The 13,840-nt window shown below is 42.8% G+C and overlaps 1 protein-coding gene across 1 annotated transcript in view; it reads right to left on the bottom strand.

Moving 5' to 3' along the window:
• Positions 1-823: 823 nt before the first annotated feature.
• HYDIN (HYDIN axonemal central pair apparatus protein) overlaps positions 824-13,840 on the bottom strand; it is a 480,054-nt gene continuing 467,037 nt past the window's right edge. Inside the window, exons 86-88 of the mRNA XM_007993708.3 lie at positions 12,119-12,349; positions 3,025-3,249; positions 824-1,306 (exon numbers count right to left, since the gene is read on the bottom strand). Of these exons, the coding sequence (XP_007991899.3) occupies positions 824-1,306; positions 3,025-3,249; positions 12,119-12,349 (939 nt within the window). The remainder of the gene's footprint in view (positions 1,307-3,024; positions 3,250-12,118; positions 12,350-13,840) is intronic.

Genomic DNA, 13,840 nt, shown 5'->3' with positions numbered 1-13,840 from the left:
TACAAGTCAAATACATATATAATACAGATGCCCACGCCCCTCTCTGGACCAATGACAGCAGAAGGGGATGGGGCAGGTTCTGAGGGAGAGTTAGGTGGTTCTGATGTGCAGATGGGTTGAGAGTTCCTGCTCTCCCGCTGAGTGCTATCCAAGGCTGGGTGTGTGTGTGTGTGTGTGTGTGTGTGTGTGTGGCGGGGGATCTCTATTAGCCTTTCTCCGAGGCCTAGACTTCAGTGAGAGCTTTCTGTGTAGGAGAGATGTGGGATTCGAACACTGATGGTATTAAAAGCCAAGAGAAAAAGTGATGGGAGTGTCCCTGGATTGCCCTAATGTTATCTGTTCATCCCTTTGAAAATATTTGGCTTTTATGTGAAAGCAGAATAAAATGCCACATCAAAATAGTCATATCTAGGGGCTTTTTAAACCATTTCGGATGTTAAAAAGAAACTGCAGTAGCCAGCGTCATGCACTGCTAAGTGTTGTATGGTGGAAGGTCATTAGTGTGATACCTGTGCCTTCTTGATAAAAATGGGAATTATTACAAAGTACTTGAGCTTTGGGGCTATGTTAATAAATTAAATTTAGGGACTTACAAGGATTAAGTTGTCTAAAATATAGATCTGCTGTGTGTAGTTATAATGTTTAATATGAAATAGATATTTCATATCTATATTTGGAAAACACATAATATGGAAATAACTGTCCCTATAATTGTATGAGAAGAATAAAAACAGTTCTCTTAGAATTCTTATTGTTTTCTTTATTCTTTTTCAGGCTAAGACAACGCATAGCTTTTGGTTGATATAGGTAACCCTGGTTACCACTAAAGGGTGATCCCCTTCAGATAATAAACCCATTTAATTCCAGTTTCACTCCCTTCGCCAGGAGGGCAGCTCACAATCAGCTTGGTGGTGATGGGGATTTTGCTGCCAGACGGGTTTCCTTCAAAGGAGACTGTGATGTTGTTGATCTTCTTGGGTCGCACAGACTCTACAGCGCGAACGGTGAAGGCTGGGTTATCCACGATGATGGAGAAGGTCACCAAGTGATAGAAAACATTCTTGAAGGGGATGATTATGCTGTACCCAGCTCGGATTGGGAAGGGACCTTGGGGCTTGGGAGGCAGAGCCATTCCAAAGAGGGGGATGATATACTCTCCACCTGCGAGCGATGATAGAATCAGGATGCCCTTGGTCTCACCCAGGTGGCTGGGCTCGAAGAAGACTTCCACGCTGGCTTCAGTGCCTCCCTGGCCTCCTGCGGCTGCATTAATGAGTTTTTCTGCGTGGAAGTCTGTACAGTCGGTCTGAAAGGGCAACAAACAAACTCAGCTCACATGAGATCCTGAAGAGCACACCAGGAGCTCAAGTTCACCCCAGCCCCTCCACTCCTGGACATCAAGCAAGATGTCTGTGTGAGACTGGGAATATTATAAAGTTGTGTCCTTATAACTCCCTTGCGGGGTAGGTATTACTAATTATTATTTCTCTTTTGCTACAAAGAAACAAAGGCAAAGAGATGTTAATAATGTGTACCAAGACACACAATCAGATTATGTCAACAGGGCAGTCATGGAGGCTGGTCCCCTATATCCGGTTCTTTTCTTCCATGAACGTGGAAGACCAAACGTTCTGGCTCCTAGAGGATGGATGGTGCTAGTTCCAGACAACTAGCTGTGAGCAGAAGTGAAAGGTGTCACTTCCATGCTAGAGCCTTTCATTGCCAATTTAACTCCTGTCAGGGTCTTTTCACCTCTCTGATACTGTACTGGAAATATTTGAGATGGTGCTTCAATCCCAAGGGACTGAGATGAGCAGGGTCCCCAGCCGGCTTCTCTGGAAAATTGCTCGAATGAGAAACAAGCCTTCATCTTAAGCCCCTGTGGTTGTTACTGCACATAACCTAGTGTCTCTTGGCTGAAACAACTGATCAAGAGCCTCTGCCTCTTGTCTACAGCCACAAGATCTCTGATTTCACCCGGGCATGTGACTGCCCAGTACAAAGACTACCTTTCCTAGCTCCTTTGTTGATAGGTGTGGTCCTGTGAAGTTTTGTTCCATGGAATATTGGTGGAGGTGATATATACAATTGTCCCCTCTTCCCTTGTAGCTGGCTGGAATGTGGATGTCCTGATAAACTGTCTTGGCCCATGTGGACCAAAGCAGCTCCCTGCAGAGGGCAGAGCATCAGGACAGAAGGTGTCTGGGTGCCTGGTGTCAGCGGGCTGCCATTCCAGCTCAAACTGCTTATGCCCAGACTGTTATTTGTGAGAGAAACCAACATCTAATTTGCTGTTATTTGTGGTTTCTGTTTTTTATAATTTTATTATTTTTTTTTTACACAGAGATGAGGTCTTGCTATGTTGCCCAGGCTGGTCTTCAACTCCTGGCTATAGCGATGTTCCCACCTGAGCCTCCCAAAGGGCTAAGATTGCAGGTGTGATCCACTGTGCCTAGCTTTGGGTTTCTGTTTTAGCAGTTGAACCTATATTCCAACTGATGTAACAGCTAATGGGTATGGAGCACTTACTATAGGCTAGGCTCTAAGAAAATGGCTTTAGATACATATTTAAAATCCTTACAGCAATCCTGCAAGGTTGGGGGGTATTATCCCCATTTATAAATAAGCTTAGAGAGCTTAAGCAAATTAGTCATACAAAGAGTAAGTGGTGAAGCCAGGACTCAAACCCATGTCTGTTTGATTCCACAGCCGATATCATGACAGCGATACTGTCTCCCCCTATGGATCACTGAGCATGCTGTGTGAAACAAAACTCCCCTACACTCCATCACAGCTTGTTAAGACAGAAAGTCTATAACGGCAGAACCCAGGCCTGGTGCTATTTGCTTCTAGCTAGGAGTTTCCAGGCTAGATTCATGCCTCTGAGGCAGGTGTCACTATGGCAACGAAGCACCTGCATCTCTCTGAGTCTCACATTTATGCTCCCTCCGTGTCTCCTCCCATTGTTTTTGAACCCAGCGTTCATGTGAAGGACGGGCAGAAGGTAGAGCAGGGGCCACTCACCCTGCAGTAGTATTCTGTCTTCTGCCGTGTGTAATTGATGAACTTCACAAGGATGATTTGGCTGCTGCCAAGGACAGTCTGGAAGTGAACGGGCTTTTCCGGAAGTGCTGGCGTGGCTTTCAGATTGAGCTCATACTGGTAGTAACCCAAGTCAGTGTTGTGCAAAGTTAGTCTTCCGAAGGTTTCTCCAGCTTTCAGGGGCTGGAATTCAAATGAGAACGTGCCCTGGAAGAGAAAACACAGGATCCTGTCATGCTGAAAGGCTAACTCATCACCTGCCACCTAGAGACCTGCCCAAGGTTCCATAGCGGGTTGGGGGCAGAAATAGTGCACATGACCATGCTGCTCTTGCTCCTGGGGAACCTCTGTCCAAACCAACCCACCCTCCCTCCCATGTACCTCTCCTAGCTTTCTCCAGTTCAGGTGATTCTATATCTGGAATCTCTATGAATCTAAGTGCAGGTGCTGGACCCTCCCCTGAGAAGCACACATAGGGAGATGTGGAGATGGGCGAGTGCTGCCAGTAGGAGGGCTGAAGCTTAGGCAGCTCCTTCTTTGCTCATGGCCAATCTCAAAACAGTGTCCTGGGTTCTGCCATCCTCCATTATTATGCACAACAAAACAAAGCAGAACCAAAAAGCATTTCTTATATAGCGAAACAAGGGAAACAACTCAAATGTACTATTAGTAGATTAAACAAATTACGGTTTTCTCACTTCAGTGGAATATTGCGTAGCCACTAGAAAGGATGAGGTAGAGCGGGGCCGGGCGCGGTGGCTCACACCTGTGATCCCAACACTTTGGGAGGCTGAGGCGGGTGGATCACGAGGTCAGGAGTTCGAGACCAGACTGAGCAACACGGTGAAACCCCATTTCTAAAAAAATACAAAAATTAACTGGGCGCAGTGGTGCATGCCTGGAGTCCCAGCTACTAGGGAGGCTGAGGCAGGAGAATCACTTGAACCTGGGAAGCAGAGATTGCAGTGAGCTAAGATCATGTCACTCTACTCCATAGCCTGGGCAACAGAGTGAGACTCAGTTTCAAAAAAAAAGAGAGAACAATACACATTGAAATGAAAGGTGTTGATGATGTTTAAAGTGGAAGAAAGGAGGTTCCAGAAATGCGTATATAGTATGAGCTCTTTTTTGTGAAGAGTATGTCTATGCATGTATAGAAAGAGACTGTTAGAATATATACCACACAGTTACCCAGTAGTTATGTTAGGGTGGGAAAACGGGATTCTGGAGACTTATTTTCAATTTCATATGCTTTTATATAGGTAAAATTTAGTTTTACTATGAGTAGGTATTTAAAAAAATAACTAGTTCTTATTGAAAAATATCAGAGGCTGGGCGCAGTGGCTCACACCTGTGCTTTGGGTGGGTGAGGCAGGAAGATCACTTGAGCCCAGGAGTTTGAGACCAGCCTGGGCAGCATAGCGAGAGCCTGTTTCTACAAAAAAAATAAAAAAAATTAGCTGAGTGTATGCAGCAGCACACGCCTGTAGTCCTAGCTACTCAGGAGGCTGAGGCAGGAGGAGTCCTTGATTGTAGGAGTTTAAAGCTGCAGGGAGCTATGATCATACCACTGCACTCCAGCATGGAAGACACAGTGATACCCCATCTCTAAAAAAGTTTTTTGAAAAAGAAAAATATCAGAATAAAAAGAGGATATCGCTGAAGTTATAGATGTTTAACAAAAAAGAATATAGTATAAGAATTTAGATAATTTTACCACAATTTAAAAACTAGATAAAATAGACATGTATATAAACAAATATAACCTATAAAAACAGACCCCACGTTGGGAGGCCAAGGCAGGTGGATCACCTGAGATTGGGAGTTCGAGACCAGCCTGACCAACATGGAGAAACCCTGTCTCTACTAAAAATACAAAATTAGCTGGGTGTGGTGGCGCATGCCTGTGATCCCAGCTACTCAGGAGGCTGAGGCAGGAGAATTGCTTGAATCCGGGAGGCGGAGGCTGTGGTGAGCCGAGATCACGCCATTGCACTCCAGCCTGGGCAACAAGAGCAAAACCCCATCTTCGAAAAAAAAAAAAAAAATCAGACCCAAGAACATATAGAAAATCTACTTAGTTCTATCAATATAACCATTAGAGAAATGTAATCAATAGTAAAAAAAAAAAAAAAAAAAACCTTAAAGAAATTCCAGGTTCATAAATCTTTACTTGTAAGTTATACCAGACAATCAAGGATGAAAGAATTCTAGTATTCCACAAATTCTTTCAGAGAAAAGACCAAGAGGGAATGCGCTCCAACCAGCATAAAGTTGATACCAAAATCCAACAATAATAAGAGGAGAAAGAAAAATTGGATGCCAGTCTTTCTCCTGAACATAGTGAATTTTAGAAGATGGCTGGGTACAAAGTCATTATACAAAATAAATAAATTGTAGCCAGGTGTGGTGGCTTACGCCTGTAATCCCAGCACTTTGGGAGGCCGAGGCAGGAGGACCACTTGAGGCCAGGAGTTTGAGACAGCCTGGCCAACATAGTGAAACCCTGTCTCTACTAAAAATACAAAAATAGCCACGTGTGGTGGCGCATGCCTGTAATCTCAGCTACTGAGGAGGCTGAGGTATGAGAATCGCTTGAACCCGGGAGGTGGAGGTTGCAGTGAGCCTGATCATGCCACTGCACTTCAGCCTGGGTGACAAAGCGAGATTCTGTCACAAACAAATAAACCCAAAATAACTGAATTGTAAAAGATGACGGGGTATAAAATCAATATACAAAAATCAATTATATTTCTATATGCTTACAACAAATAATGAAATTTTAAAAAGATACTATTTGTAATAGCATCAAAGTATATAAAACCTAGAAATAAGCCTAACAAGAGATGAATGAAGTCTCTACATAGAAAACCAAAAAAAAAAAAAAAAAAAAAAAAAAAAAAAAAAAAATGCTATTGAGAGAAATTAAAAAAGACTTAAATAAGTAGAGATTTGCTCGTGGATTGGAAATCTCAATTTTGTAAAGATATGAATTCTCCTTCTAATACACAGGCCCAAGATGGTCCTCAATAATCCCTACCTCTGGGGATTCCCAGCCTCGTGCAGTCTTCTCCCACACGATACCAGAGGCTGACCTGTGTGACCATCGGCATATGGCAGAAAAGATGGCATGTCACTTCTGAGATTAAATGATGAAAGACTGTGGCTTCTATTTTTTTTTTTTTTTTTTTTTTTTTGAGACAGTCTTGCTGTCACCCAGGCTGGAGTGCAGTGTTGCCATCTCGGCTCACTGCGATCTCTGCTTCCCAGGTTCAAGCAATTCACTTGCCTCACCCTCCTGAGTAGCTGGGACTACAGGCACATGCCACAATGCCTGGATAATTTTTGTATTTTTAGTAGAGACGGGGTTTCACTATGTTGGCCAGGCTGGTCTCGAACTCTTGACCTTGTGATCAGCCTCCCTCGGCCTCCCACACTGCTGGGATTACAGGTGTGAGCCACTGCGCCCAGCCTGTGGCTTCTATTCTTGTGCACTCTTTCTCTTAGATCTCTCATCCTAGGGGAAGTGAGCGAGCTGCCATGTTGAAAGCAGCTCTAGGTAGAGACCTACATGGTGAGGAACTGAAGCCTCCAGCCAACAACTGGCAGGGAGGTAAGGCCTTTCCAGCAACCACATGGGTGAGTTTGGAGACAGAAAATCCAGCCCCAGTCATGCCTCGAGATGACTAGCGTCCTGGCTGACAACCTGATTCCAGCCTCCTGAGAGACCCTGAGCCCAAACCACCTGGCCAAGGTGCTGCTCTTGAATCTTGATCCTCAGAAACTGTGCAGACAGTAAATGTTTGTTGTTTTAAGTAATGTTAATTTGTTACAGATCAACAAATAACTAATATATTCTCAAAATAATCTATAGATTCAATGTAATCCCAATCAAAATCCCAACAGGTTATTTTTCTTTACTTTTTATTTTTTATTGAGGAAATTGACAAGCTGATTTCAAAATTGATATGGAAACGTAAAGGGCCAAGAATAGCTAAGATACTCCAGCAGAACAACAATATACGAGGTTACTAAGTCTCAACATAAAGCTGGAATAATTGCTTGATTTACCAGACATCAAAGCTCACTCTAAGTGGGTAGTAATTAGGATGCGCTGATATTGGCACAAATTCAGTAATTAGATCATTATGATATCACAGAAAAGCTAGAACAGACCCGTGCATAGATGAACTTGATTTATTTCATAAATGGTCCTGCAGAGCAGTGGGGGAAAAGACAGCCTTTTAAGTAAAAACAGTATGAGACAATTTATATCCATTTGGAAAAAAAGAAAACTTGACTTCTGCTCACATGTGAAAAGCAATTTCAGGCTTTAGGCAAGATGATTGCAGCAGCATAGTTTGGTATCTCCCCAAATCTCCCCACAAAATGCACAGATCTACTAGGTTAACAGCAGCAAGAACACATGGCCACGATTTATAACAAAACTCAGTGAAAAGGTAACCCCTGAAATCCCAAAATACGAGTGGGTAGGACCAAATTATCAACAGCTAGCAGATGGATGCAGTATCAGCCACTATAGGGGAAAAGCAGAAGGAAGGTAAAAGAGCATCAGTCCTGACAGCCCAAGAACCCAGAGTTGCCTCTGAATTGGGGGCTCTCATGCAACCTGGAAAACTTTTTTTTCCCTTGACATTGCATGAACAGGCAAAACCTGGAAAACCCGAGAGGACAATTTGACAACAGCAGCCTAAGCTAGAGGAATAATTTCGGGCTCCAGTTTATGGTTAATCGCAGAAACTGTTGCAATAAGATTGGACAATATGGGGCAGTATAGGCCATTTGAATGCACAAAACCAAGTGACTGAAGCTCCTTCCTGAGATAAAACTCCTGCACTGACAGAAATCTATGAAAGTAGAATCTATTTGATTGTAACAGAGACACTAGGGATAGAGTTCAGAAAAAACTGGGGATGAGAGCAGAGAAAATAAATCTTAAAAGCATAAGGCTATATTTGGGAAAAAAAAAATCAACATTTTGCAGTTACAACAGAGGAGAAAGCCTTAGATACACAGGTTACCCTCTCCTTCCAAAAGTATGGAAAAATCTAACATGAGCAATGGAAAAGGAAGATGGTAGAATTATACACAAAGTTATCATCTTAAAAAAGTGAATGTGAGCAGAGTAACAATTAAGGCAAGATGGGAAGAGATATCTACAACACAAAAGAGAAAAAGAGAACAGAACAGCCCAGATAACGAGAAAGCACATGGGGGAATATAAACTTGACTATGTCAGTATATTAAATACAAATAATATAAATAACTCCAGTGAAAAGTAAAGATTGCTAGGATAGATTAAAAAAAAAAAATCTGGCTGGATGTGGTGGCTCACGCCTGTAACTCTTGGGCTCAAGCAATCCACCTGCCTCAGCACTTTGGGAGGCTGAGGCGGGTGGATTGCTTGAGCCCGGGAGTTTGAGATGAGCCTACAAAAAAATATAAAAATTAGCCGGGCATGGTGACACGCACCTGTAGTCCCAGCTACTCAGGAGGCTTAGGTGGGAGAATCACCTGAGCCTGGGGAGGTTGAAGCTAAGTGAGCTGTGATCACACCACTGCACTCCAGCCTGGGTGTCAGAGTGAGACCCTGTTTCAAGCCCCTCTCCACCCCTCACCTCTCATCTATATACTGTTTATAAAAGACACATTTAAATTATAAGGGCACAGAAAGGTTGAAAGTATGATAATTAAAACATACACTATGCAAATACTAACCAGACGAAAGATGTACTAATAGCAGACAAAATGATCTTCAAGGCAAAATCATTAGTAGAGACAAAGATGATCACTTCGTAATGAAAAGAGTTTCAAGTTACCAGAAAAATACTATCATTTTTACTTAACCAAAACATAGCTTCAAAGTATATGAAGCAAAATATGACAAACTACAAGAAGAAACAAACAGATCCACAATCATAGTGATATACTTTAATGTACTCTCTTAACTGATTAAAAAAAAAAAAAAGCAGACAAAAATATCAGTAAGCATATAGGAAACTGAATCTGACTGGGCGTGGTGGCTCATGCCTGTAATTCCAGTAGCACTTTGGGAGGCTGAGGAGTGCAGATTATGTGAGGTAAGGAGTTTCCGACGAGCCTGGCCAACATGGTAAAACCCCATCTCTACTAAAAATATAAAAATTAGCAGGCCATAGTGGTGTGCGCCTGTAATCCCAGCTACTCGGGAGGCTGAGGCAGGAGCATTGCTTGAACCTGGGAGGCGGAGGCTGCAGTGAGCTGATATCGCGCCACTGCACTCCAGCTGACTGAGTGAGACTCTGTCTCAAAAATAAACCTCAAAATGGCAAATGCATTCTTTTAAAAAAATAGATAGAGGATCAAAAAACAAAAACAAAAACAACCACCTCACAAAACCACACACTGGGCCAAAAAAAGCAAGTCTAAACACATTTTAGAGAACTGAAATAATATAGAATATGTTCTCAGATCATAAAGTAATCCAAAAAATAACTAGAAAAATCCACATGTTTAGAAATTAAGAAACCCTTCTAATAACCATTAGTTAAAAAAGTATTAATCACAAAAATTAGAACCTATTTGAACTGAATAAAAAACACTACAATCACAATTTGTATAACTGCCAAAGCAGTACTTAGATATTTATAATCTTAAATGTATAGATTGGAAAATCAGGAAGACTAGAAGTCAAAGCACTAAGCATTCATCTTAGAAATTAGATGAGTCCCCAGTATCCCAAAGGAAGCAGAAGGAAGGAAATAATAAAGACAAAAGCAGAAATCAAGTGACCAGAAAGCAACCATACGATAGAGTCACAATGGAGCCAAAAGATGCATTTTGGAAAGAAACCTCTGGTAAGACTAATCAAGAAACAGAGAGAGAAGGCACAACAACCAACATTAGAAATGAAAAAGCGACGTCATATTAAAAAGGTAATATGATATTAAGAATTGTATACCAACATTTTAATATATGGATGAAATGAACATGGTCTTATTACTGACTCAAGTAGAAACAGAAAATCTAAGTAGTCCAATAACCCATTAAAGGAATTGAATAGCAGTAGACAAATAAGTAGTAGACAATCTCCCCCACCTCCTCGCATACAAAAACCAACCAGGCCTAGGTGGTTTCATCTGTGAGTTCAAGAAAGACATAATTTCAATCTTTTATAAACTCACAGAATCCAGAAAGTGAGAAAATGCCTGACTCTATATGGCTTGCAAAACTTTGATATGCAAACTGGACAGAGACAGTACGAGAGAGGAAAACGGTGGTCTAAGCTCACTCATGAACACAGATGCAGATCTCCTCTACATAATATTACCCAAATGAAATCAATCTGTTTGTAAAAAGGGAAATTAAGTCCATGAGGAGTTAGCAGTTTACCAGATTAGTAAACCTTAAGAAAAACCTGACAATACCAAGGGTTGGTGAAGATGTTGAACATCAGGAACTCTCATCACTGATTGGCAATTACCTACTAAAGTGATAGCTATGCACACTCTATGACCAGTGGTTCTACTCCTAGGCACATACTGTGGAACAAAGTATGCCTATGCGCATTGGGAGGACACATGTACCAGGAGATCCATGGCCACATTTTTCAGGATAACTAGACATTGAAACCAACACAAACGACCAGCCACTGAAGAATGAATATCTAAGTTGTGGTCTAGTCACACAATGGGATATGCCACAGCAGCAAAGACATATGGACCTCAGCTGCGTGCAACAACATAGATGGCTGTCACAATCACAATATTGAGCAAAAGAAAGAAGACATTACAGAAAGCATACGCTGTGATTTCTCTCACAGAAAGTTCAAAAACAGGCAAATCTAAACTGTATTGCTCAAAAACAACAACAACAACAAAATGATCACAAAATAAGAACACTGGCAACTCTGAGGGGTGAGAGAGGGAGGGTGTTGTGATTGCAGAGGGGCACATGGCTGAAGGAGGTTTCTGGGGTGATGGCAATTTCATAATTCTTGGCCTGGGTATGAAACAGATATTTATTTCATAATTATTTGTTTGAAACACACGTTTTAATACATTACAGGTATATATATGTTTTATAGACTTTTCAGTATAGATTTTATAGTTCACAATGAAAAAGATCAAAATAAAATAAAGGGCATGGAGACTTGCTCTGAAAAACAAAATGGATTGTAGATTCTGCAGAGGAAGGGAGTCTGCTGGGGCTGGAGTGAGGGGAACTCGTCAGGTCGGTTGAAGGTGGAGAAACAGAAGAGACTTGATAGAATCCGGACAGTGAGAGTTTGGAGTGATAACCAGATAAAAAGACTCCAAAGAAAGTTAATCTCCCTACTAGTTCACAATTCTGTAATTCCATCCATGCCCTCCTAACCACTGTCAGTTTTCTTGTGCTCCTTCCTGAAGTAGTACGTGTGTGTGTGCACATGCTATTACGTACCTTGTTTTCCTTTTCACACCTATTCTGTACTACTTTTATTTTATTTTATTTTGACATAGAGTCTTGCTCTGTTGCCCAGGCTGTTGTGCAGTGGTGCGATCTGGCCTCACTGCAACCTCCGCCTCCCGGGTTCAAGCAATTCTTCTGCCTCAGCCTCCCGAGTAGCTGGGATTACAGGCGTCCACCACCATGCCGGGCTAATTTTTGAATTTTTAGTAGAGATGGGGTTTCACCATGTTGGCCAGGCTAGTCTCAAACTCCTGACCTCAAGTGATCTGCCCTCCCTGGCCTCCCAAAGTGGTGGGATTATAGGCGTGAGTCACCACGTCTGGACTCTCTACTACTTTTATAATTATGAAAAAACAACAAAAATAGTTTTAGCTGGAACAAAGCAAACAAACAAATCATAGAGACAAGGTTCATAGGAGAGAATTCCGAACTACATGCCCAAGCTCCTGTGAGGACTTTAGCAACAAGGAAAGGAACATGAGGGTGATTGTCTCATCCCCTGCCTTCCTGACCACTGCTAGGGCCAGCCTACCCTCCGGGGATGCAGAGTGTGAATCCAGAGGTCTGGTGGGTGGAAGCCACTGTCACAGCTCTCAGGGAGCCCCTGACAGCCAAGGGGCCGTACCTCGGAGTTGGGAGGTACCACGAACTGAGAGGGCAGGGCGATGTCGGGCATCCGGCATTCCGTGGAGAAGGTCACCAAGTAGGGCAGAGGGTTCTCCAACTTGATGGAGGCTGATGCAACTTGCCGGACTGGGGTCACCATCTCGATGGTTTTGATGATGCCTGAAGGGATGACCCTGAAACTCACATTGTAGTACAAGAACTCATTTGTCACCTCATTTCGGAAGATCACCTGCATTCATGGGCAGAGAGGGAGGAAACAGGGAAGAGTAGGGGTGAGCCAGGGGCCTCTGCACATTTTCAGGGGCTTCTTCTCTGTTAGCATTGTTTGGCATGTGAAGCATGGGTACCAGGCTGACAGGACCCTCGCAGCCTACCCGGATCCCTGCCAGTCAGACTTTCTAGTTAGGGATTCTAGTCCGGCTCCTCCCAGATGAGCGATTATTAAATAGCCTGGGCTTGTGTTAGAAGAGGCTAGAGCAGGACTGTCCAATGCCAGCACTTTCCTGGTGGGGACAGCTGGCTGGCTCTGGAAAACACGCGAGACCTCTGAGGTAAGTTTCAATGGGCTGGGCTTGCCTGCCTCTCTCTCTCTCTCTCTTTCTTTCTTTTTTTTTTTTTTTTGAGGGAGTCTCACTCTGTTGCCCAGGCTGGAGTGCAATGACATGACTCGGCTCACTGCAACCCCCACCTTCCGGGTTCAAGCGATTCTTCTGCATCAGCCTCCCAAGTAGCTGGGATTACAGGCGCCTGCCTGGCTAATTTTTGCAGTTTTAGTAGAGACAGGGTTTCATCATGTTGGTCAGGCTGGTCCTGAACTCCTGACCTCGAGTGATCTGTCCATGTTGACCTCCCAAAGTGCTGGGATTACAGGTGTGAGCCACTGTGCCTGACCACAACGGGCTTTCTTCCTATTCCTGTTGCTGCTGGGACAGTTTAAAAACAACAATAGCATCTAACACTTAATTAATGATTACTGTGTGCCAGGCAACAAATAGAAATGCTTACTTAGTTAATTCACACAATTCATAGGCACTATTATGCCACTTCACCTTTATTTTATTTTATTTATTTTTATTTTTTAAAGATGAGGGAACTGAGGCTTAGCAAATATCTTGCCCAAGGTCACACGTAAAGAAAAGTCAGGACCAAGATTTGAACCCAGGTTAGACTGACTCTACAGCTCACACTTGTAACAACACTATACTGTCCCTTCACCCTGCAACGGACTTCTTGTGCTGCTCACCTTTTTAAGTTCTTTTCCCTGGTGACTGATAATGTTCAGCATCTTCTCTTGTTTTTATTGGTCATTCACATAGCTGCTTTTATGCAATAGGGTCTATTCAAGTGGTTTGTCCTTTCTAACACACTGGGTTGTTTATCTTATTATTATTAGATGTTAATAGTTCTTTATATAGTCTGGCTTTTTACTTTCAACTTCTTTGTGTCTTGAAGAGCTTCCAACACTCCCTGTCTTTTAATTGGAGTGTTTAGTGTTTCACATTTAAAGTGATTTTTTTTTTTTTTTTTTTTTTGGAGATAGTGTCTCACTCTGTCACCCAGGCTGGAGTGCAGTGGCGCGATCTCGGCTTACTGCAAGCTCCGCCTCCCAGGTTCATGTCATTCTCCTGCCTCAGCCTCCTGAGTAGCTGGGACTACAGGCACCCACTACCACGCCTGGCTAATTTTTCTGTGTTTTTAGTAGAGACAGGGTTTCACCGTG

This window comes from Chlorocebus sabaeus, chromosome 5 (assembly GCF_047675955.1).
Source record: "Chlorocebus sabaeus isolate Y175 chromosome 5, mChlSab1.0.hap1, whole genome shotgun sequence".
In the NCBI taxonomy this organism is placed as follows: Eukaryota; Metazoa; Chordata; class Mammalia; order Primates; family Cercopithecidae; genus Chlorocebus; species Chlorocebus sabaeus.
The sequence above is the reverse complement of the archived record's forward strand: the minus strand, read 5'-3'. Positions and strand labels throughout refer to the sequence as shown.